This window comes from Nothobranchius furzeri, chromosome 15 (assembly GCF_043380555.1).
Source record: "Nothobranchius furzeri strain GRZ-AD chromosome 15, NfurGRZ-RIMD1, whole genome shotgun sequence".
Classification (NCBI taxonomy): domain Eukaryota; kingdom Metazoa; phylum Chordata; class Actinopteri; order Cyprinodontiformes; family Nothobranchiidae; genus Nothobranchius; species Nothobranchius furzeri.
This window is the reverse complement of record NC_091755.1, coordinates 30,132,469-30,159,430: the sequence shown is the minus strand read 5'-3', so window position 1 is coordinate 30,159,430 and position 26,962 is coordinate 30,132,469. Positions and strand designations below refer to the sequence as shown.

Sequence of the window (26,962 nt, the reverse complement as noted above, 5' to 3'; positions counted from 1 at the left end):
AAGCTGCTTTCAGCGCTGACTTCTTTTATTCTACCAGATTCAATTTTCTCCACAGAAAACCATTCAGTGCCAAACACATTATTAGCTTTGAACTTTAAAGTTAGAGCTAATATCAAATTGACATGTTGTCTGTAAAAGTGAGGAACTGTAGAGGAAGATGAGACTCTTAAGCGACTTTGATGTATAATCAGGAACGTTTTTAGGAGATTAAAACACATTTTGCTTCAAATCATTCCTGCTTCAAAAACTCCTCTCCCTACGTCTAAATGATACAAGTCTACTAGAAATTAGTTTCAGATGTCTCGTTTAGGGTAAATCTAAATAGCAGAGATTTTCACAATAAATTAGGAATGTGAGGCAATTGCTAAAAACAAGAAAAATATATATTTCTGATGAAAAAAGTAATTTGCTGTCTTTAGCATAGTATTTTCGCTATAACTTTGAAATATAGAAAATCAGATTTAGATAAATAAAATAGTAAATGAGCTACTTTAATTCTCTACAGTGTATAATTTTATCCAAAATAAAAAGGGGATAGATGTGTTTTAACATGGTTTCAAGTCTCACAAGGCTTTGATTTAATCTTTTCTGATGCTGGAAGCTTTTACACATTTCAGTGAAGTTGTGGCCATAAAGTAGAAGCTCTAATCTCCAAGATGATGCACCTTATTTAAATCTCATGAAATGTTACTTTTATTTAGTTTAAATCACATTGTTCAGGCGCATTACTTGAACCAACTTACCCCACCAACTTTTTCAAAAAAGGAACCATGGCTTCCAAAGTGGATGAGCTGCTCGTTGAAGAACCAGGTGAACTTCAGGTCAAGTGTTGGGTCATGTGAGACCTGACAGGGTAGCACAATGCTCTCCCCCACAGTCACATCCAGCTGACCCGCTGGACTCGTGATCGCGGTGGCCTCTGCACACAGCACAGATTCACAAAGCCTGTCAAATTCTTGTTTTGGTTTTGTTCTTTTGGACCTTATCTAACACCAGCATGCTGTAAAGATGCTTCTTTGATCAAAACACTGTTTGTCTGTTCATTGCACTTTGACAAACAGTTATAAAACACTTCACACTGAAACGAAAGACAAAAAAAAAAACTGTCCTTTTGATCTAATCCAATCTGAAATGTTAACCAAACAAAACAAATTACTTTTGAGTTTGGCTTAGTCCCTATTTTGCATTTTACTTTGAGTCTCACAGCAGTATGGTATAAATCATTAAATAAGAGAGAATAAATAAAATTAAAAAGAAAAAAGAAAGCTCCATAATGGAAACTGCGCCGAAGCTGTAATTTAAAATCTGTTTGTGTGCGAGACAAAAAGGCACACTACTTCATCCTCTGCATGGTGCTCATCAACATAATCTTTGGTTGTCTCAGCTGGATGTCTCATTCAGCAGCAGATAATTCATCTCAGCCTGAGAGGCCTCCGCACACCAGTCCACTGTGATTTATGCATGCATGTCATAAGCATCTAATGGAAAGGCTGGCCAATGCAACATGTCAAGAGGAGTAAAGGTCTATATTCAGCTCTGTCAAAACAAGCTAGCTTGTTTATCTCCTGGGGCCTGAGGAAAACAGACTGTCTCTGGCATTTTATTCCAGGTGAGTATTGAGAAAGTTTGGCTCAAGTTGCAAAATAAGAGAGGCACAACTTTCTGCTGATGATTGCAAATATGTCAAACTCCTTTCTTGGTATGGCAGGACCTGCTTAGCTACCTGATTCCCTGCAGTGTCACATGTGAATGATAATTCTCCTTCTGTAAACCAAATAAACAGTAGAAAGAGAAAGTATACAATTGATAAGACAGTTTTACTGCTCCCAATTTGTAGCAGCATGGCATATGATTACTGAGTATCTGAGGATCCATATTTAATATTAAGCCTGGAGTGTAATTAAATTAGAATAACACATCAGGTTGGATATGGATTAACCATCCACTGAGTATGAAATCTGAGGAATAAATTACTTCTGCAAAAATAAATTACATTAACATCAACTAATCAGATTGTAAGACAAAAAAAAATCAACTTTTGCACGTGATCAACATGTTTTCTGTTGTTGAATAGACACCAGTTAGAGACCACGATTCATTCAAAGTTATGTGAAATGTCTGATGATGAATGAACATTTCAGTCCAGTTTTCATTTGATCGTTTGAATGTTTTGTTGCAGTCTAAATGTGCTCCAGCATAACTTCAGTGTGTTGTGTTCAGAACTTTGGAGGGCATCATTTTAATCTGACAGCTACAAAATGAGATAAAGCTAAAGAAAAAAGTCAAGCATGCATCAAAGAAGAGATGAAATATCAGGGGAAAAACTTTTTGAAACCCTGTTTTTATTTATTTCTTCATTTTTTTAATATAGTTGAACACATAAAAGGCATCTATACTTATGAATGGTGCATCACACAATAAGAATCTTCACTAAGTAAATCATTAAATCCATCGTCCACCTCTGCCATAAACCTGCATTACATACTAATATTATACACATGGACACTATCATAAAAATTCACTTATGTTATACTGTAAAAGACTGAATGAAAGAATAAAATTGGGCTTCTCTATAAACCCATTTGCAATTCAAAAAAGAAATCTTGTGAAAAGGAATCACCAAAAGGCATTTTATTAGAGCAGCATTGTTGACTTTGCTCTTTAGAAAGACCCAGAAATTTCCTAGCACTGCAAAAGTGTGTGATTTAAACAGATTGAAATCTTAAACAAACCAAGCGTGGCTATAAGCCACAGAGAAAAACACTCATGAATTAAACATCTCAGCGCATAAAGGCAATAAGCCTCATGTCTCACTTCCTCTGGCTGCTGTCTATCATCCAACACAGCATTTGTTTTATTGTCCCTGACTAATAATTATGAAGCGACAACTCCATCTTGTCAGTATCATTTTTGATGAAAAAGATGTACATCTGTATGCTTATTCACAACAATGCATCCATTTAATCTAACCTTGTGACTTGATGCGTAACTTTTTGTTTAAATGTAAGCTTCCTGTTGTTGCTCTTGGTCAGTGAGAAATGGCTCTGAATTATTTGTTAATAACTGTACAAGATTCGCTTTTTCTGCAATACAGAAAACTTTCATGTCTTCTATGTTTTGATAAAGGATGCAACCCAACATCCGTTATGCTGTGATCACCTAAGAGCATTTACAGATGTCCAAATCTTAGGCTCTCTTCATGCCTGAGAGACCCCACTATGCTCTCCTTAAATTATTATAACATGATTTATTTTAGGATATGTGGAAAAAACCCTCTCATGTGAAGGCAAACTTGTTTTTTTGTGGTGTTTTTCACGCACCGTCGCTATGCTTTGCAGTTTGGCGTCACTTTTCCACAAAAAGAATAAAATACCTATCAGATATGACCTAGTGTGCACAAGTCTCTTCAAACATGTCACAATGTAACAGAGATCAGGCTATGAAGGGGTCTTACGGACAAGGGACCAGCTGCAGATGATTGTTGACAAAGCCAGGCTGTCTGCCTCAGTTTGTTTTTAATACACACTTGATGACTTTACAAAGGCCCAATCTCAATACTGGCACTGCGTTCTGCGGTCTTCAGCAAAGTGCACTTGGAGAAAGTGTGCTTTAAGGCTTCGAGTGCGTAGTGCACAATTGTGCAAATAATTGCAGAATTGAGACAGAGAGCATTGTTTCATCAATCGAAACGCACGCCGGGATGCTGGTCGCTGTGATGTTTTTCAGAAACCTTTATTAACAACTTTTAAACAAATAGCCAAACAGTTATCTGAAATGCATTTACATTAATTGCCGCTTTGTCTAAAGGTTTTAGAGCATCAACTAATCATCCTAAAATGAACTAATTTCATTAGAAACTACACATTTTCAGAAAAGGAACTTGAGCCTTTTCTCCTGCAGCAATGACTTCTGGGTTATACCCTTGCTGGATTGCTGCAGACCCTGGCGAAGTGCAGATTAAGGGTGCAATGGGGGCATGTCAACTTCCACACTTGAGAATCAAGACAACCTATGCACTCACACCCCTGGCCAGTAATGCGCAATTGAAAGGCGCAAGGGTGCAAGTATTGGGATTGGGCCAAAGAGCCTGCAGAGGCCGTCCACATTCCAGCTGACCAGGACCAGGTATTTTTGCTGTATGAAGGGCTCCATCTTTAGCCAGTAAAAAGAAAATAGAGTGAATGATATATTAAGTTAACCACGACTGGCTGAACATGCACTTCTACTTGGCAAAAATGGGTCCACAAAAACACAATAAACTGAGAATCAGTTTGGCAGAATTTAAGCTGTCGTTCTGTTTATGGTCTAAAAACAAATAAAAAAATAAAAAAAACACCAGTCAAGATTATTTACTAGTGAAAACAGGTTTCCTGGAAAACACATTTGTCAGCTTTTATCTTTGTTTTAGTTATTTTCATCTTTTTACATGTATTTTATCCCAGGATCCTCGCATTTCAAATTATCGTTGTTTGTCATAAATTTACAGAGCATTCACGCTCCACTGTGAAACACTTTGGTCTGCTGTCATGCTGTTTTTAAATGTGCCATATAAATACATTTGGTTTGGTCTCGTTTGGTTTTCATTTACAAATAATGTTTTGTTTTTCTTGATCAGGTTCTTGGGTTCTATGAAGCAACACATCGTAGTGTTCAAGTTACTGTAATACATCTTTATGAAATTATACAAAATATAATCTAACATATTGTTATGTTTTAATATTGACCTGTTAAAAATTAAATAGCGGACAGGGAGACATCTGCCAGTAAACATTACATATTTTAGAGTCTGCAGGAAATAAACCCATCTACCAGCCCGACTGGCTACTAACATCACTTAAGTGTTTCAAACAGCAGCTCAAAAATAACCTGAAAAGAAGAAAAGACCTGGAAGGTATGCAGTCATTTGAGAAGCTCCCTAGTCCCCACTTCCCCTAGGCAAGCTCCAAGAGCTCGTTTAGCCCAAAAGTACCAATGGACTGAAGCCAAACATTACTTTAGAGTGTGACTCACAGAAATGCTCATTGTTAGAACTGAGAGAGAGAAGCAGATAATAAAGGAGCTGGTATCAAAAAGCCCAAACGTAAAAGGCTGGCCTTTTTTGAGACACATGGGAGTGATCAGGTGGAAGCATGTCATCATTTTCAAACTGGAAACAAGTCCAGCTGAAGAATGTCATCATAAAGAGGTCCGATCAGCAGACTGACAAAGTGAGCCTTTATATGCTCGAGTTACACTGAGTTATAATGATATTTCTATCATTAGATGTACAAATATGCCATAATTAATTTATGGTGGACATGTTTTTATAATTATCCTTACAAGGTGTTGTTTTATAAGAGTACACAACTAACAAACTAAATATAGAGCAATTGTGTGAAACAGGCAGCTGCTGAAAGTTTCAAAATGATAAAAGAGCAAAAAATATGAAAAAAATAAGGATGTAAACAGTGTGATCAAATGAGAGTGTGAGCAATTTTCTTGAGAGTGATATTGTGGAAAGTAAATCTTTTATTATCTTATCTCAAAGATAAGATGAAGTCTAAAACATCAAAACCAGCCAGAAGAAAAAAGCCACCAGTGGTAAAAGGACACAAAGGAGAGGAAACACCAAAGAGGAGCTTTAATGGTGTTTGGAGGCTTTTTAGTTTAAAGAACTGTTTCCTTTACCCTTTTGGAGTCAACATGAATAATTTATGGAAGACAATAAGTGTTGTTTTGTGCATGCGTGAATGTGTGCACGTGTGTGTGTGTGTGTGTGTGTGTGTGCGTGCGTGCGTGTGTGTGTGTGTGTGTGCACTCAGGAACATATGATATGATGAAGTCATGGGGTATTAATGGAAATTCGAAACACTGAAGAGGGATTTAACTGTAAAACAATCTTTGTTCTCACACTGTAGAATGCACTTCAATCTTTTCTCTTCAAATGCCCAAACCAGTATTCAGTGTCTGAGTCTGATCTAGCTCTCAAACTTGGTCACACCATGAGAATCTGCAAGCTGGCAAAAATCCTGGAAACACTATGGTTCAAGAGCAAACACACAGCCAACAGGTCTCAAAAAGTCTTGAGGGAATAACTGAAAAAGATCAAGAATGAAAACCCTGTCACGCTGAAGTAGGCTGAACCCAAAAAAATTCAGACAACTCAAAACAACAAACACAAATCCAGTGAATGGAGTTCTAACACAGAGGCAAACAATACAAAGACCTTACTACAACAGCACAAATGGACACAATTGGCAGAACCAGGAAGAACAAGACAAGGTGGGCCAAGAACTGTTTGGCATGACATATACTAAGGCCTGCGCTGACAGCTACTGGAACAAAAACACCAACAAATTCTGTCTGTGGGCTGGGCAGCCAAAAACAAAGTCCAAAAATGAAACACACACACACACACACACACACACACACACACACACACACACACACGCACGCACGCACGCACGCACGCACGCACGCACTCACACACACACACACACACACACACACACACACACACACACACACACACACACACACACACACACACACACACACACACACACACACACACACACACAAAGTCATTAGAAAAGTCAATGGGCAACACAAAGAAAATTTTGAAAATTCCTATTTAACAGTCATTATTACTAAAATATGAGAATAGAAAAATATGTTTCTATTATTAAATAATTGGTTTTTCTGAGACAGAAAATGAGATATATAATCTGCAGCACCAGTGAAAAATATGAAAACCGTATCAGATGGACAGGTGATCAAACTGCAACACCTGTCTGTACCTCCACAGTCACTTCAGTGGCTTTACTACAAAAACATAAAACTCATACTTGTCTTCTCTAATTTGAATGTGAGATGATCCATGTAGAAAAAGGAATGGCTGTTGTCAATAAATACATTGCCGGCTGCTGCAGAGGTGGAACTCATCTTCCAAAACACCTTATAGCGTCGTCGTCGTCTTCCTCTGCTTTTCCGGGTCCGGGTCGCGGGGGCAGCATCCCAACTAGGGAGCTCCAGACTGTCCTCTCCCCGGCCACCTCCACCAGTTCCTCCGGCAGGACCCCAAGGCGTTTCCGGACCAGATTGGAGATGTAACCTCTCCAACATGTCCTGGGTCGACCCGGAGGCCTCCTGCCAGCAGGACATGCCTGAAACACCTCCCCAGGGAGGCGTCCAGCAGGCATACTGACCAGATGTCCAAACCACCTCAACTGACTCCTTTCGATCCGGAGGAGCAGCGGTTCTACTCCGAGTCCCTCCCGAATGCCCGAGCTCCTCACCCTATCTCTAAGGCTGAGCCCGGCCACCCTACGGAGGAAAGTCATTTCGGCCACTTGTATCCACAATCTCTTTCTTTCGATCATTACCCAAAGCTCATGACCATAGGTGAGGATTGGGACGTAGGTCGACCGGTAAATCGAGGGCCTGGCTTTCTGGCTCAGCTCCCTCTTCACCACGACAGATCGGCTCAGCGTCCGCATCACTGCAGACGCCTGTCGATCTCCCGATCCCTCCTACCCTCACTCGTGAACAAGACCCCGAGATACTTAAACTCCTCCACTTGAGGTAGGACCTCTCTCCCGACCTGGAGTTGGCAAGCCACCCTTTTCCGGTCGAGAGCCATGGTCTCAGATTTGGAGGTGCTGATCCTCATCCCTTATAGAGTCAGCAGGTACAATTAATCACTGTGCACTTTATATTGTCTTCATCAGCTCTTTTTGTGTTTCAAACATTTTCTCACACCTTCACTCTTTATTACAAACTCAGTCAGGCAAATACAATGTAATTTGTAGGATCATATTTTAGAGAAACAATATCTCATCTGTTTTATTAGCTCCCTCATCTAAAACCAATAAAGTTTAATTCACATTGAATAAAAACATTTAGTAAAACAAATGCATTTCTGAGAATGTTTGTATTGAAAACTAAACAAATTGTGCATCTTCTAAAATAGTTATCACAGCTTCAGTTTTTTTGTTGATATTTGCTTCAAGATTATTTCTATAAGACAGAATAAAGTTACATTTAAATTAATTCAGCTTCACTGTTTGGCCTTCATTTGTGCAAGAATGGCTGCTATGAATTTTTAAGGAAATTTTCAGCTGTGTTGCCCAACTTTCTGCACAAAAAAACATAAAAATTCTAATTAGGAAATAAGCAACTAAAAGAAAAAAAAAACTCACTTGCTGCAGTTAATCAGCACAGACTGTTGGCGATATAGCTCACCTTTAACCTGAAGGCTACCAGCACTGCTTGCCACTCCAAACTGGTTTCTGGCTACACACGTGTAGATTCCTGCATCCATTTTAGTTACGTTTGATATTCGCAGACTTCCATTATCCAACACCATTACTCTGTAGGGAAGAAAAACATTTTATATATCACCAGTCGATCTACATTAAAAGTGAAATAGCAAGTTCAAAGTCCTGAAACATCCCAACTCCTGTCTGAAGTTTTCATGAGTTCGTGAGTCAGTCTGATATGAGAAGAAGCTCAGTTTGAAGAGTTACCATTTGATCTGTCACCACGGAGTCGATAAGAGCCGCACAAAATCACTTTGAGGCAAACGTCTTATTATGAGTTCGTGTTTATACTGAGGTGATCAAGGGTTTATAAAAAAAGTGCTGAAATGCTGCATTTGCACGTGAAAATGCAAATTTTGATAAAAATGCACAGAAACTTCATTTTATGTCAAACTAAATGATCTGAAGTGTACAGCAAAATAAACAACCATTGAAATGATTTCCTTTTCATGATGTTGGTCTCTCTTCCGTTAGACCAAGCACGGGTACGGAGTAGATGGAGTTAAACACCTTTTAAGTTGACAGAACGAGGAGACAAATGATCAGAAGTCCATTCACTGTTTCACCGCTCATGAGGGGGAGAGTCTCTGCAGCAAGTCCCGCGACCTGCTCTTGCCAGATGCTTCGGACAGACTCTCTCCGTTCTGCTGAAAACGGCTGATTTTTATTGAAGATTACAGGAATGTTACATACGTAGTTTGCCATACACACACGTAATTCTGCCATCTGCACCTGCAGACGCACGTCAGCTAATAGCCTTGTTAATGAAAGACCAATTCATCCCAAGGACATGCAACCTTGAGATGATCAGGACACATCCTGCAACATCCTTTGCTAACAAAGACAGTTGTTCTTGTATTGAGGAACTGAAGGAAGGAACGCTTTCACTCCCTTATGCAGCTGTTCAGCTTGAGCAGAAAAGGCACAGAGAGGTTTTCGATATTATAACAAGATTCCATGAAAAGGCATATAATAATGTATTTATGATAATATATAAGGGGCAAAAGTGAGAGATACATATTTAATCATATAAAAGAGCTTATAATAATATATGAAAGAGCTTATATGAGAGATATATATTTTCAATCCCCCTTTTGAACTCTTTTAAGAGTTCAATAAAGATATAAGAAATCAAAACAATAACACCAAATTCCATCAAAAAGAATCCAATAAGCAAAGTTTTAAAATACAAATACAAACAATCAATCAGATTACAGCTTCTCATATTTCCAGCAGTAAACTAATACAAAAAAAACATGATCATATTTTTAACTGAACATGTTACAACATGTATGGATCGCATGCAACTCCATATGAGGGCGAAAAACCCTAATTATCATATGTTTATAGGGAAAATTCCCCCATGTCCCCCCTTTTGTCATATCTCAATTTTGGGGCGAACGCCTGTTGGCATAGAGTGTGCATGCCTAGGACATCAATGATCAACAAAAAATAAAAACAAAACAATCAAAAAATGCATAGAAATGAACTAGTGAAAGGGTTGTTACATTAATCACTGAACATTCTCACACTCTAACAACATCTTCTTCATCATGAGAGTCATCACTATCATCAGAGGGTTCCCCTCCCAAATAAATGTTAGGATTGGCTAGTAACAAGGGCATCTGGATAATTGGGTCAGCAGGTGGAGGAGAGATGGCAATGGTAATCAATCTCTGGACTAGTTGCCTAAGACAGGGGATACAGCAACAACCGCAAGTAACAAGAATGGCAGCGAAGACAGACATGGACACCAGGACGGAGGAAACGAGCGATTTATATTTACCAAATACATCAAGCCAAGAGTCCCACATGGAGGTGTCTACACCAGAGTGGGATTTCATTTTTTCTGTCAAAGAGCGGAGGCCGTCTAAGGCCTTAGTTAAGCTACCGTCTGAGGCCGTATTGTTGGGTATAAAAACACAGCAATCGTGAGAAAACATGGCACACACGCCGCCTTTTTCAGCTAACAGCATGTCTACAGCAATTCTGTTTTGGAAAGCCATCAAGGAAGTAGCCGATAGTTGTTGGTGAACTGCCTCAAGTGCAGTACGAGTGTAGTTACTTAAGAGTTGAACATTGAAATGGATGTAGTTAATGCGGTCGACATTTTTATTGGGAGTTATCCAGACAAAAATAGATTCCCATCCGGCGGCTATTTGGTCAACTAATTTGTATTCGTCTGGAACGCCTCTGGGGACGCCAATGGCATCTATATAAGTGGGATTGTGAAATGCAGGTAAAGCTTGTAAAGAGCGCTTTCGTCGGGTGCTAGAGTAAGAGCTGGAAATAGGGGTATCATGAAGGGTTACGGGAGTAACGGTGACAGGTAACAGTAAAGTGATAAGGGCACACAAACCTGAAGATTCCCTGGGAAACCCATTATAGAGCTGTGGAGCACCACACCACCACCATAGATTGGCACGCTTTTTGGGTTTGAATTGTGATGAAACTGACACGGTTGTATTAACGCACCAATTTGTGGTGACATTCCCCAGAAAAGGACCTCCTCGTCCAATTAGATGAATACAAGTGAAGTTATTAGGGGCCACAGTGTTTGAAAAGAAGGGTGTACCAATGTCATCACCTGGTTTTTGCTTAGGAAAGATTTGTCCAAACTTAGTACAATTAGAATTTAGGGAAGTCCCGTTCATCAAATGGAGGAAACATTTTGGAGGGATCGGAGGTGGTACAATACGGAGCGTAGGACGAGCTGAAAGGCAAACAAGACAATCTTGATCTGAAGCATTGGCAGCTTGTTCTGCCAGGAGTAACCAATTGTTAGTGCTGGCAGAAATGCCTGTAACCGTCTGAAATGTCTCATCAACAGAAGGGCTTTTAGTGTCAATAGTTATCGCTGGTGTGGGTTTATTTACTTTATCCATGTCAGTTAACACAGGAGTGGGGTGAGATCTACTTAGCCCGACAATATCAAAGACCGTAGAGGTAGGTGAAGTAATATTACGGACACAAAGGTGCACTGTCCAGTAGTACTTTCCACTAATCCAGGGAGCAAGTACAAATAGGGTACATCCGAGAGAGTTTATTGGGCTAATTATGAAAGTCAAAGGGCCTGTTTTGGATCCGCCTTGTTTTATCAATTTGATTCTGGTACGCCAAGTTGTAGCTACTCCTTTGGAGTAGGATGACCAATCATCGCCTGTTTCAGCAACAAGACTGCTCCACTTCCATTGAGAATAAGATCCCCACGTTAAGTACCAAACATGCTCTTTCAAATCAGATGGCGTGTAACGACCATGGGCAGGGTTCGAGGGCAAAACATCGTAGGGGAGTGTAACCGTGGTGGCTGTGGATAATGGAATACACAGAGTGATTGCCTGGGTTAAATAGAGAAAATCAGAGTTACAAGGAGGTGAGGAGGATGGGAGAGGTAGGGATCGCTTGTGCCGGTCAATAGGTGGGGGATGGGCTGCTGGTGTTAGCGGGGTATTCTTAGTGGATGTAGGGGGTGAGGGTGGCAAAGGGAAGTCATTACAGAGGAACAAAATAGCCAATGGGATACATAGCAGGATAACAGTGAGAAGTAGGATCAGGAGGCGCTGCCTGCACGTGAGAATGGGAGGGAATGGCCAAGACATAATTAAGCTTATCTCGGTGTTAATTTAAGAAATTGTATGGGTTATAGCTGCTGTAATCAGTACCAGAGAACGCGCTATAAGCTAAAATTGCTATTGTTAACAAATCTTCTAAATTAGAGAAATCGCGAAAGTATCTGTCGTTCCTAAACCCCAACCTGCTGTCCCTGTATGCCAACCGGTTCAGCTTACTTGGATACCAGACTATTGTAAAGGAATCTTGTTGAATTATGTTACCCTCAGAATCTTCTTCTGGCCAGGACAAATGAGTAATCAGAATATACATAAAGGTTGTAGAAATGCAATGAGCACAAACCTATATCTAATACTAAACAGGTAAATGAATAATAATATAAAATGAGTAGAGGGTGTAAATGAGGGTGTGAAATAGAACCCTGATAAAATAAATGGAGGGTGTTAAATATAACCCTTGTAAAATAAATGAGGGTGTTAAATAGAACCCTTGTAGAATGTTCATAGGGTGGTTACTTCTTCCCCCTGTTGAGGTCCCTTCACTGGCTCCAGGCAGCTGCAGGGGGCGATGGTATCAGGATTCTCGTCCTGCAGGATGTGTTGGTAGCTTGGCACGCTACCTCGTCCCGCAGAATTGGTAGCTTGGCACGCTACTGTAGCCAGCTACTTCTCTTCCTGGTTTTTAAGTCCCTTGTAGTGTTTGTGTTTGTGTTTGTTTTTTTTTTTTTTTTTTTTTTTTCGGTCAGGCAGAAGTCAGCTGCTTCTCGTCCTGGTCCTTGGGTATTTTTCTGGTCAGGCAGATGTCGGCTGCTTCTCTTCCAGGTTAGGCTCCTCCCTCTGGGACAGGTTCTCTCGGACCTCGGTCAGGGTGCGGTGTGGCTCCTCCGCAGCAGCACACTGGGTCCAATGGTACCAGGAGTCTCCTTTGCCGTCCAGCCGGACAGCGTGTGACGTCCTCTCTGTGATCCTGTAGGGTCCGGTCCACCTCGGTTCCGTCCACTTCCTTTTGGTGACCTTCAGCAGGACCCAGTCTGTCCCAGGTTGTGGAGATGGGGCTTCTTGAGTCGAGGGAGTCAGTCAGGTCAGCAGTCAGAGGTAGTTTTGTGGCGGGTCCTGGAAACGGCCGTCCAGTCTGTAGTTCAAAGGGAGTAAACCTTGTGGTTTTGTTAACTGAGCTCCGTGTGGACATCAGAGCAAGGGGCAAAGCATCTAACCAAGTTAATTTGGTCTGTGCACAGATTTTAGCCAATTTGACCTTTAGCGTTTGATTCATCCTTTCCACTTTTCCCTGGGACTGAGGATGATACACTGAACCAAACTTGTGTTTCAGTCCCAGCATGGTTTCAACCTCTTGTAGATCTTTGTTCTTAAAATGTGTCCCATTGTCCGATCTGATTTTTTCCGGGAACCCGTGTTGGGGAATGTAATGATTGATCAGACATTTGATGACTGTTTTGCTGTCTTCTTTTTTCGCAGGCCAAGCCTCCGGCCATCCAGTGTAGGCATCTACACACACTAGGAGATACCTGTAGCCTTTTACCCTTTCAATCATGTCCGTGAAATCTATGATTATCTCCTTTCCAGGGCATGTTGGTATTGGAAATTGACCTTGGATTGGTTTCAGGGTAGGTCTAATGCCAAACTGAGTGCACTCTGTACAAGTTTTAACCAAATACCTGGCCATGTCTGTTAGGTATGGATGCCACCAGGGGGACAAATTTCTCATCATCTGTGCTACACCAACATGTCCAACACCATGTGCTTCTTCCATTGCAGTTTGCCTGATGCCAGGTGTCAGTATGGGTCTACCATCTGGACTTCTCCAAACATCTGTGTTAGTGGCACCTCTTGCCAACCATAAAGTTTTTTCCTGTGTTGAAGCCTGATCTTGCATGTCTTTCAGTGTTTCTTTTGTGATGGATATTCTAGGATCAATGCTTTTTTCAACAGTTGCTGTTTCAACCACCAGGTTATATACAGGAAGATATTCAGCTGTTATCTTGGCAGCTCTATCTGCCTCCTGATTTCCCTTAGATACAAAGTCAGAGCCCTGACTATGTCCTTTGCATTTTATCACTGCCACTTCTGCTGGAAGGAATAAAGCTTCTGCTAGTTCCCTCATCTCAGACTCATGTCTTATGGGTTTCACCCCAGCAGTCACAAAGCCAGCTCTCAACCACTGTTTCAATTCAACATGCACGGCTCCTACAGCATAAGCTGAGTCACTGTAAATATTTACTCTTTTCCCTGTGCTCATTTTGAGAGCGGCAATAATAGCTAACACTTCTGCTCTCTGTGCTGACTGTTGTCCTTTCAGCTTTTCTGCTCCTGCAGTGAACCACTCGCCTGTAGGGAGTTGCTCTACTACTGCCCATGCAGCTTTTAATCCATCATTGTCATCTCTGTAGCAACAGCCATCTGTGAACCAATTCCTATCAGGATTTTCTAGTGGGGTTGCACTTAAATCTGGTCTGACTTTTTCTTCTATAGCTGTTCTTTGCTCGCACGAATGAGGCTCCCCATTACCCATGTGGTCTGCCATGTTTATCCCTTCATGTGTGTAGGTAATGTGTGGGGCCTCTAGGATCTTACTGATTTTTCTTTGTCTTAGTGGGGTCATGGTGAAAGCTTGTGATGTAATGTAAGCCACTACACTGTGTGTTGTTAGTACTTTCAGAGGATAGCCCATTACAATATGTGCTGTTTTTTGTAAAATTTTAGCAAGACCTGCTACATGCTGTGTGCAAGGTGGGTGTCTTTTTTCCATGTTATCTAACATGACACTTATGTACATCAAAACTTGTCTCTGACCTCCCCCTTTTTTCTGGAACAGAACTCCATTTACATGAGTTTCTGATCCAGAAACATCAAGGAAAAACGTAGAGTTGTAGTCTGCAGTAGCTAAATCACTAGCAGTGGAGAGTTGTTGTTTTAGTTTTATGAAAGCTTCTTCTGCTGGAATAGTCCAGTTCAGGTGAGCTGTGAGTTGACGCATCCCAAAAGGTGCTATGAGAGCACGTAGTGGGGCAGTGAGACCAACATAGTTAGGGATGAAGTGCCTACTGTAGCCTGTCAGGCCTAGGAAAGATAACATGTCTTTGACTGTTTCAGGTTTAGAGTGATGGAGAATGGAGTTTCTGTGATCTGGTGACAATGACACACCAACTTGTGAAACCATCCTGCCTAGAAATGACACTTGTTTCCTGGCTATCTGAAGTTTGGACCGACTGACCTTAAATCCAAGCTTGGCCAAATGAGACAATAGAGTCTGAGTAGCTTGCAGACAGGAGCCTGCAGAGGGCGCTGACAAGAGCAAATCATCAACATACTGCACCAAAACACAGTCATCAGGCAGGGGGCATGTGTCTAGGAGCTGTCGCAAACATTGGTTGAACAAACCAGGTGACAGGGTGAACCCTTGTGCCAAACGCGTGTATCTGAACTGCTGCCCTCTGAATGTGAAAGAGAAAATGTCCCTCAGAGACTCATGAAGTGGAAGACAAAAGAATGCATTTGCCAAATCTATGCAGGTAAACCATGCATGTGAAGGTGGTATGTTTGTCAGAGCCACATATGGGTTAGGGACGGGAAGTGAATCTGTGTTAAGTAGGGCGTTTATACGACGCAGGTCATGAACCATTCGATATTTACCAGTATTTTTCTTTTCTACAGGTAAAATCGGGGTGTTCCATTCAGACATGGATGGCTCCAACACCCCTGCCTGCAACAGGCCATTGATGGTGTCTGCTATCCCCTCTTCAGCATACGGTTTGTGTGGGTATTGTGGAACCCACAGAGGAGCATGATCCTTTAGGTGAAAGGTCACAGGTGGGATGGACACCAACCCAACATCAGTGGGGCCTGTTGACCACAGGGAGGTGGGAAGCGAGTCTAACATTATCAGAGCATCAGGGTGATCGGTTCGTTCACGGCCATGAGATCTGCTAATTGTTTCCTGTTGTAAATGTGTCGAATTACTACAAGCCGCAGTAATTTTAAATGTCTGAGTTGATTCTGAATATGACACTTGTGGAAGAGGAGTTGAACGCCAATCAGTGGTTGCTAGGGAACGTTTAACCATTCCTCCTAGTTCTTTTGCCTGATGGGCTGGATGTAAAGCAAGAGAGACATGAGGGACTGCCTCATCTCCCATCATGTACCATGCCAATTGTTCCTGGGTTAGGTTGGCTGCAGCAGCCACACCTTCTGGTGCAGCATAAATATCTGTTGTTTGTACACACCATTGCTGTCCCTCTAAATGATTTTGGAAGGCCTCTTTGTACCAAACTGAATCATGTCTGTCATAGAATAATGTTAGGTGAGGAGGGTCAGGGGGAGAAACATAAGGATGGACCTGAGTCAGCCAGGGTTTCCACTGCTGGTACAGAGTCATTAAGCCAGGAGTGTCCTTGGTTTCAGTGTCCAACAGAGCCCAATAAATCTCAGCACAGTCTGATATGTCAGGCAGTTTTTGGGCCAAGTACATGCCATCACTGGCTTCTCCGGTGCAGGGCAAAATAGTCCCTTCTGGCAGAGTGACAGTAAGTCCCGTAGGACCACACAAAATGGTGGCTCCTAATTTGATGAGGAGGTCTCTTCCTAGTAAGTTGACTGGAACTGTTGGTGAACAGACGAAGCTGTGCAGTACTGTCTGGTTTCCCACCGTAGTTGGGAGTGGCAGGGAGAAAGGCAGAGTTTGTTGTTCCCCAGAGAAACCCGTAACTGAGATAGTGCGCGTAGATGTCTTAGAGGGCGGTACAGTTTGCATGGTGGAGCAGGTGGCACCAGTGTCAACCAGAAATGGCTGATGTTGTCCATCTACAGTTATTGACAGCAGGGGGTCTGCCGTGGCTCCCTGACCGTCGGAGTTTCTCTGTGGGGCGTCCTATTGTCTTTGACCACCCTCCCACTGTTCCCAGCCCATCATTGGCATCTGGGTGTGGGGTCCGGTAGGCCCTCCTTGTCCTGAAAAGGTGCCTCTGCCTCGACCTTCCTTCTGTGGGCTGTATGGCAAGGGGCAGTTCCTGGACCAATGTCCTGGTTGACCACAGTTAAAGCAAATGTCTTGAGCATGTGGTCCCCCTTTGCTGCCTACTGGCCTCCACTGTCCCCTTCCCCTGAAACCGCCTCTGGTTCGACCAGCAAAAGGTGGTCGCTGGGCAGCATATGGGTTGGGTGTGTTTACATATGGGCCTGAATATTGTGGCTGTTGCTGTGGCTGCCCTGAATATGGTGGCTGCGGCTGCCAAGCTATAGGTGAAACCTGATCAGGAAGTGTCTGCTGTGGTGGGGGTGTGGCTGTGGACGCAACCATTTGTTTCTTAACCTTGTCCCCCTTTTCACCTAAAGTCTTTTTTGCAGCTTGTAATTGGACCCTGAGCAATTGTTTTTGTAAATCTTCTAAGTTATCAGAGTCTTTTTCTTCCTTTACCTGCATTTTATTAAGGTTAAAAATAAGATGTTTTTTCCATTTGCTAAAATCACAATCCTGCAAATCAGGGTTATCTTCCATCTTCTGAGTCACCGAATCAGGGACTCCTTTCAGGACTGCATTTTTAAACCACATGCTGCTCGTGCCCCGTTTGGATGGGTGTTGGCCAGTTTGGGCCACCCAGGTGTCAATGGCTTGGTTCAGGTAAATTGAAGGGTTTTGTTTAGCATCCCATTTAAATTTGCACATTGAGCTGCTATCTTTCAGCGGAAACATCTTTCTGACAGCTGGGCCTAATTGGGCTATCACTCTACCGAGTGGTACAGAATTAGGATCACGAGTTGTGCCAGCATCCTTTTCTAAGGCCTCCGCCTGTGAGCGTGACGTGCATCTAGTGATTGCCGCTCTGAAGTCTCCCAATGCAAGATCCTGTCCAGCAGTGAGGGTGTCAAAGTCTGAAAGCCAAGTGTTTCCACCCTCCTGTATGTCTGGCAATTTATCTATTAAAGCCTGTATGTCACCAAGGGAATACGGCTGATAGACTTTCTGGGCGTTGGGTTTATTCTGCACCAGGGGTAATTGGTAAGTGGGTGGTCCCATGGACCTAGTGTGTCTTCTTTCTGGCTCTGGGGATGGAGGGAGGGAAAGCTGATCCCCTTCTCCCCCAAACTCTTCCTTATTGGGCGGCTCTTGCCATTCTTCCTCTGGGAGAGATTTATGACTCTGACTGGCTGCTGGAGGGGGATCAGATGATTCATGTCCCACCAGAACCATTTTAACCACTACACTTTTATTAGGGTCTTCCTGCTCTTCACCTTTTAGCTGGGAGGATGAAAAAATTGGTATTGGCTTTTGTTCAGGTGCTTTAGGCCATACTTGTGGGCAGTTTGCCCAAGGCGCTGGAGGGGGAGCATGGAAGCTCATACCCATGTTGTAATCAGGAGCATCCAGGCCCTGACTGAAGTAGGGAGTAGTGAACTGTTTCTGTGAGTTATCTATTTCCTGACGCTTAGCTCTCAGTTCGAACGGCGCAGCTGGGTTGCTCGCAGACGGAATGCTGTTTAATGTTTCATTGCTTCTCAGATAAGAACTGTGTGTCTCAGGGGCTGTTGGACTGACTTTAACGTCTGATCCTGAGGTCATAGTTACACTTGACCACTCGCTCTCATTATCAAGTGGGACTTCAGGCTGAATGTCCAAAGTACCGCTTGTGACTTTAATTAATGGATACATTCCAGCTGTCGGAGCAGTAGAAGAGTAAGGAGGTGGATGCTCCTTTTTTACGCGCTTCATATGAGGTCTGGCGGTGTTCCATAACATTATCCATTGCATGTACTTACTCACACGGGCTGCCTGCCTGTCAACCTCACTTTTTGCTTTCTTCCTCATCAACATTCCAGCTTCCCTCAGAGTCTCTTCAGCCTTCTGCCTTTTCTCTCTCGCTTCTGCAGCTTTTATTTCCCAAATCCTGCTCCAATTTCCTCTGCTGTTAACATCTGTTCCTTTTTCCTTCATCGCCTTTTCTGCTGACTTTCTCAATAAATCCTTATTTCTCTTAGCTTCAACCGGGCTGCTTGTCAAATTTATCACAGTTTCCATACAAGCTAATTGTTCTCCTAGTGTACTCAGAATGTCATCAGACCCCCATCCATCATCCTCCGTTTCACAAACATGTTCTTTTTCCATCATTCTGTTAGTATGTCGTATGTTGCTGACTTTTGGTGACAATCTGGACTGACAAGGGGTTTAGCCCATAGGGGGCTCTAACTCGTCAGTATTGATTAGTGAGACAGCGCCAATGACCTCTGTGGTATTTCCTTCTTCTACCTGTGTTTCAGGTGAGGAAATCTTGCCTAGAGCATCCACGAGGGCGCGCTGTATTTCTCTCACTTACACATACAATTTGTTAGTACAGTTCATTCATTCATTACCCATCTTTTAACTGCGGAGCGTGTGATGATTTCCGCTTATTCAACTAATCTCTATTAGTTGTGATATGAAAAAATCTATGTGCTTTTACACTTATTCTTTACTATCTGCTCTGTAAGTGCAGATGATATGTTGCTAAGCCTAAAGAGACTTATTTACTCTCATTTGGAGTTTATTCTGTCTCTTTTATTATGTAATTCAAGTTAATCAGTCAGCTCCATCTGTTTTACCGACAAAGCTGATTGAGACTTGACATTCATACAGCGTGTTTTCTAACTATAGTGTGTGTTTTGTGTCAAAAAATACAGTTTCATAACCACATTGCTCATTTCATGCAGAAACAGCCAAAAAACATTGCTCATTTACGCGGACACAGCCAAAGCACGCAGAAATAGCCAAAAGCACTGCTCTCTTCACACAGAAGCAGTCAAAACATTTATCATCTTATGCAAAATCAGTTACCTCAGAACATTTTTCTCATTTCATGCAAAAGGTCCTCGACCTTAAAATCCAGGGAGCTCTCTTTTAGCTTCCCCTTCCCTTAACACAAAAAAACCAGGTCCTTGACCTGTGGACTTTTAGGGTTCCCACACCTATGGATCCAGCCAAGCTTTATATAACCTTGTTATATATTCTATCCGCTCGTCAGCAAATAGTGTGGTCAGCCACGACCTGGAAATGGAACTTTAGGACCTTGTCCTGGGCCTCCAACCCTTCTTTAAATGGAATTTAGAGCTTATTAATGCTCTGGGCCTCCAACCCTTCTTTAAATGGAATTTAGAGCTTATTAATGCTCTGGGCCTCCAACCCCTATGGAATTTAGAGCTTATTAATGCTCTGGGCCTCCAACCCCTATTTCTGTACTATTTCCTTATCTCATTTACTCATTAAACTATTAGAAAAATCCTCATTTCATTTCACCATTAAACCATTACAAAAAATCTCTTATTCTCCTGCACTTGTCTCCACTTTCTTCTCCAACTATTATTTTAGGACCTCAGCTACTGTGATTCTGGACACAAATGCTTTGGATAAATCCAATGAGCAGATTTTAGATAATAGGCTCTGCTTACCTTATTTCCACCGCGGTGTTTTTGTGCCAAGATCTGTTCGCTGGGTCAGTGGGTCGAATCGTCCTCCAAAAAACTCCTTTTTCTTCAAAAAGAAAAAATCCTGTTCGTGACGCCAAATTTGTTGGTCTCTCTTCCGTTAGACCAAGCACGGGTACGGAGTAGATGGAGTTAAACACCTTTTAAGTTGACAGAACGAGGAGACAAATGATCAGAAGTCCATTCACTGTTTCACCGCTCATGAGGGGGAGAGTCTCTGCAGCAAGTCCCGCGACCTGCTCTTGCCAGATGCTTCGGACAGACTCTCTCCGTTCTGCTGAAAACGGCTGATTTTTATTGAAGATTACAGGAATGTTACATACGTAGTTTGCCATACACACACGTAATTCTGCCATCTGCACCTGCAGACGCACGTCAGCTAATAGCCTTGTTAATGAAAGACCAATTCATCCCAAGGACATGCAACCTTGAGATGATCAGGACACATCCTGCAACATCCTTTGCTAACAAAGACAGTTGTTCTTGTATTGAGGAACTGAAGGAAGGAACGCTTTCACTCCCTTATGCAGCTGTTCAGCTTGAGCAGAAAAGGCACAGAGAGGTTTTCGATATTATAACAAGATTCCATGAAAAGGCATATAATAATGTATTTATGATAATATATAAGGGGCAAAAGTGAGAGATACATATTTAATCATATAAAAGAGCTTATAATAATATATGAAAGAGCTTATATGAGAGATATATATTTTCAATGATAAGAATCTGGACACATTAAAGTTACTGATAATGGATTGTATTAAAAGCAGTAATTTACCATTGAAAAGCCTGAAAAAACGTGTAGACATGTGTTTAAAATATTCTGTTTGGAGTACTTTGAATCAAGGGCAAGTGAGAAAAATAAAAACGTTTAAGATAGAAGCTAGTTTGATGAGACTGATAAACGCTGAAGACGAGCAAACAGTTCATAAAAAAACTGAATAAAAGGGTTGAAGGTGATTGAAGCACAAAGTAATACATGAACTGATGCCAAAAGGCTTTTTTTTTTTACCTTTGTGAATAGCTAAACTTTAGCTCCACAACTTGCTCAAATTAATATCTGAAAGGATCTTTTCAAGTCATCAGGATGTAAATAGTGGCATAAAAAAGTCCAACACCACAATTAATTCAAACTTTTTCACCAGTTTTGTTCATTGTGTTTGCAAGGATTTTATTACCACAAATTCAAATGTATTTGTTTTGTGCTCACTGGTATGGGCACATTTTAGCAGATTTATATAAAATTGTCTTTTGTTCTGCTTCCTGAACATTGTTTAATCTATTAAGTATGAGAAAAATATTTTTCATAGAGAGAAGTTTAATGAGAAATTAATGAGAAATTAAAATCAATAGTGCAATATAATATAACAAAGAAACATTTGCAGGTTTACAAGCAAACACACAACTTACACAATGCTAAGAATGGGCGCGGGCAGAAGCATAAGCTTATAAGCCCAGCCCCCCAAACCCTTTGAACTTAAACAAAATTTTAGAATAGCGTACCGATTCCATAATTTTTACATCATGTTTGAAATGTATGGGAATATATTCAAATCCCCATTCTAGCTTCATAAAAAAAAAAAAAGACCTTTAATGTTTTATGCATTTTTTCATTGACTTGATTCATAATATTTAATCACATTTGATTTAAACATACCCTTAAACTTTACCATTGTTGAACAATCTTTTTGCTCCTGGTCTAATTTATTCCACACATCAACCCCAACACAAGAAATACAAAGTTGTTTCATTTTAGTTCTTACTTTAGGCTTTCTAAACATTTTATACCCTCTGAGATCATAAACACTCTCTCTGATCTGGAACAGATCCTGAATTTGTTTTGGCATCAAATTATACATCACTTTATACATAAACTGTGCAGTTCTTAATGTAACTAATTCTCTTAGCTTTAATACTTTTAAATGAATAAAAAGTAAATGTGTATGCTCTCTACAAGCTGCTTTATTTACAAGTCGGATTGCTCTCTTTTGAATTATAAACAAAGGCTTTAAGTGGGTTTCGTAGGTATTTCCCCACACTTCAACACAATACATGAAATAAGGCAGAAATAAGGAACAATACAAAAGATATAAAGCTTTTTCATCTAAAAATTCTTTAACTTTATAGAGAACTGCTAATGATTTCAATAACTTTGCTTTAATTGAGTCAATATGCGGTTTCCAACTTAACTTTTTTTCTATGGTTACGCCAAGAAATTTTATTTCATTCGCTCTTTCAATTTCTGTATTATTTATTTTGAGATTTGTATCCACTGTAATTGCTCTATTAGTAAATATGATAAATTTTGTTTTATTTAAATTTAAAGTTAATTTATTTAAGTTAAACCAACACTTTAATGCATTTAATTCTTTCTCAAACTTGTCCATTAATGTTATTAAATCTTTCCCAAAACTTAGAACATTAGTATCATCTGCAAATAGTATGAAATGCAATGTTTTAGAAACTAAACATATGTCATTAATATAAAGAATAAACAACAAGGGACCCAACACTGACCCCTGTGGGATACCGGTGGTCACTGTCAGTAGCTGTGAATCAGTGTTGTTAATGTGGACATATTGGAGTCTGTTCTCTAAATAACTCTTAATCCAGTCATAGGCCACACCCCTGATGCCATATCTACACAATTTTTTTATTAATAAGTCATGATTAACAGTATCAAAAGCTTTGGTCAGGTCTAAGAAGACCCCAACAGCATATTGTTTGTTGTCAATTGCATCAGATATTTTCTCCACTAGATCAACAATTGCCAGAGAAGTTGTCCGATCACGTCTAAAACCATATTGCTGTTCAGAAAGAATATCATGATGCTCAATAAAGTCATACAATCTTTTATGAAATATTGTTTCTAGTATTTTGGAGAACTGAGATAAAATAGAAATTGGTCTATAATTAGAAAAGTCATGTTTGTCTCCAGCCTTATAGATAGGAATGACTTTTGCAACCTTCATCCTTTCAGGAAATCTTCCTGATTGGAGAGACTGGTTACAAATATGTGTAAGTGGTTTGGCTATAATCTCAATGATTTCTTTTACAACCGACATATCAAATCCATGTAAATCTGCTGACTTTTTACTTTTAAATGTTTTAACAACTGTTATAACTTCATTTTCATTTGTGCCTTGAATAAATATGGTTTTGTCTAAATTTGTTATTTTACTCACAGCATCAGCATCTAATTTAGTATTTGATATATCCTTTGCCAAATCTGGCCCAATTTCGGTAAAATACTTATTGAATTCATTTGCTATTTCTTTAGACTGATAAATTTCTTGATTGTCTTTTGTTAGAAAAATATTTGGAAGACTATTGGTTCCACTACCCTTTTTTATTACATCATTTAATATGCGCCACGTATTTTTAATGTTAGATTTATTTCCTTCCAATAATTTGCTATAATAATTTCTTTTACTAGATCTCATAATACTTATTAATTTATTCTTGTATATCTTGTAATTCTGTTCTGCTTCCTCCGTTCTTTTCTTTAAAAAGTCTTTATACAGCTTATTTTTTTTCCTGCAAGCCTTCTGAATCCCCTTAGTTATCCACGGCTTTTTAGCATATTTATTCTTATCCACCTTATAAAGCAAAGGGCAGTTTTTTTCATAAAGAGAAGTTATAATATTTAAAAATTTTCCATAAGCCATATTTACATCTTCCACATAAACCTCCTCCCAATTTTGTTCCATTAAGTCAGTTTTAAATGAATTTACTGCTTCTTGATTTTTTTGCCTTGTAACAACCACAGATTCACTTTGAGTAGTTACAGTTGTCCTTTGTACGACTGTGAAAACCGGTAAATGATCAGACATATCGGTAATTACAAGACCACTTAACACATCATATTCAAGAATATTTGTAAAAATATTGTCGATCAGTGTCGCACTAGTTTTTGTAATTCGAGTTGGCCGAGTTATTAGTGGATACAGTCCCAAACTAAACATGGAATTAATAAACTCTGTATTTGCATTTTGCATTTGAGGATTCAACAGGTCAATGTTAAAATCCCCACAGACAAAACACATTTTTCTGTTGATTATATCATCATACATATCAACTATTTTTTCTTTAAACATTTCAACACAAGATCCTGGTTTCCTATACATACAACTGACTAACACATTCTTAGACTTTTCTATTTGTATTTCCACAGATACACACTCCATAATGTTATCCATAACTAATGTCATATCACCCACCAATCTACTTTGAAAGTTTTTATCAATATACAAAGCCACACCCCCACCTTTTTTGCAATCTCTACTTGTGGAAAACATATTATATCCTTCAATTTGAAACATAGATATCCTCCCTTCCTGGAGCCATGTCTCAGAGATTGCTATTACAGTAAATGGATGATTTGATTGCTTCAAACATTGCATAATCTTCACAAAATTTGAATTTAGACTTCTACAATTGAAATGTATAACAGATAATTTACCTTTTATAGTGACATTATGTTCAAACTGGTCTTCAGTATAGTATTCACAATGATTTTGTACTCTAGTGTAAAAATTGTTATCTGGGTCAATGTCATCCTGCATATCCTGTAGTTTATATTCTGTGTAGTCAAACCTTTGCAATTGTAAATTTTCATAACTTGAATTACCAGTCTCTGTTCTTACTGTATTGAGAGTTGAATAATCCAGATTCTTCGTATATCTTCTTGTTGTATCATCCATGCGTGAAGTTGGTTGTCTTCCTCTTATTCATCCTTGGTGATCCACAGCAGACGTATGTCATTTGTATTGATCAAGTTCTTTAATATCTCTGATGACCATCACTTTTGCCTGCTCCGGGGGACCATTTAGCTTTATCAGTACTTTGCAGTTTCTTGTCCAAGTGTCATGGATCTTCTTTTCTTTTCTCAGGATCCTTGCTTGCCTTGCGATTTCTGAGTTTCTTTTCGTAAGATGCTCATTTACATATACACTTGTACCCTTTAATTTTTTTGCATTCCTCAGCACCTCCATTTTACATTTTCTACTGGCAAGCCTGATCACAATGGTTGATGTTTTACTATGTTTTTGAGCCAATGAGTGACAAGCCACAATGTCTTTACTGGATATTGCAATATCTTTGCTGTTGAAAAATTTGATCACCTGATCCTCAAGTGAAGGAGAACCTGGAGAATGAGTAGCAGTGATTTCAATGTCTTTTCCCCCGTCACAGGCTGCGGCCTGTGCATAGGTACGGTGTATTTCCAGTCCTGATATCAAGAGATCATCCAACCTTGAATGTTGCTCCAACTCGTCAACCCTCCGTTCAAGCAGCTCAATTTTTTTGTCCTTTTCTTGTATTAAAGCCTTAAGTTGCTTGACTTCTTTCAATACCTCCTGTAGGCCGCTTTGCTGTTTTGCCACTTTAGTTATCTCATGTGACATGAAATTCAAGGACTTTTTTATCTCCTCCATATCTTGGACCAGATTCTCCATAGACATCGTTGTTCCAAACAGTTTCCTTGGATGGTTAACTTTATGGCGTTGTCAGATTCCCAGCTGGTTGGAACATGTGCCGAAAAAAATATGTCCAACACTTCATGTATCGAATAAATGTTCAATACTTCATCTAGCTCAAAAATGGTTTAAGCCAAAGGTTTCTAATTACTTAAGCCACAAAAAAGCAAGCTTAGAAAAGGTGGATGTTGTCTTATTTTGCTGATATTCATATATTAGGAAAGCTCAGCAATCTCACCACACCTACTCGGCAGCCATCTTGGATTGGTATGACATGCTTCTGGTGATTCTATCTGATTGTTATTGCAGAATTCAGAATGATTCTAAAACATAAAAAGTTACTAGTTCAAATAATGACTTTTTTCTATATGCTAAATAATTCTACATGAATGAATATACAACAATCAATACATGAGTTATATTGAGTACAATTTTTACATTTTGATTATTTTTCCAAGAATTTTAAAGGTTTCAGTGGTACAACTTAGCTAAAGTTCTAAAATTACTCTTTTCAAAAAATAATAAACTAGTTTCTATCTACTGAAGGGAATAAAAAATAAGTGCTGAATCTAAAATTAAAATCAATTTTTGACAGGTTTAGATTAATTTAGGTTTACTACATGTCCTGCACTAGCCTCAAAATCTAAACAAACCATAAAAGTAGTAAAATATTTTGCTCTGCAAATTGGTCTAGCCATGCTTCATTGTGACCTCAGCAGGTCTACCATTGGCCCAGTCAATTTTAGTTTGGGCCAATCACAGCATTCTACTGTATGTAGAGAAATGATAAGCAGACTTAGCACCGGAGTTATGATGGAGAAAAACCACAAAGATGGCAGCGGTACAAGAACGATGCTCATTTGAAATTGTTTGGCATCAACACTTAGACATGAGCAGCTAGAGGCTATCAATATTTTTTTAATGGACAGCACAAAAGACAATGTTACATGTAAGGACAATGCAACCATTGTTTTGTACAGTTTTCTAGCCAGAGGCTAATTTGTAAACGTATTCCTTGGCTGGACTTCAAATAACAGCGTTAATAACATTTATCACCACACACATGCATACAGACACCCAGCTAATGTAAATAAATTAGTTTAGCTGATAAGAAACACCAGTGCTCATTTGCCTCTGTCAGTGCACC

General features: G+C 40.0%; 1 protein-coding gene across 2 annotated transcripts in view; it reads right to left on the bottom strand.

Annotated features, from left to right (window-relative positions):
* The window catches only part of cntn3a.1 (contactin 3a, tandem duplicate 1), a 114,260-nt gene that overhangs the window by 12,175 nt on the left and 75,123 nt on the right, over window positions 1-26,962 (bottom strand). For both annotated transcript variants that reach the window (XM_015967616.3, XM_054745815.2), the window contains exons 12-13: window positions 8,224-8,351; window positions 744-919 (exon numbers count right to left, since the gene is read on the bottom strand). In XM_015967616.3, coding sequence (XP_015823102.3) covers window positions 744-919; window positions 8,224-8,351 — 304 coding nt within the window. The remainder of the gene's footprint in view (window positions 1-743; window positions 920-8,223; window positions 8,352-26,962) is intronic.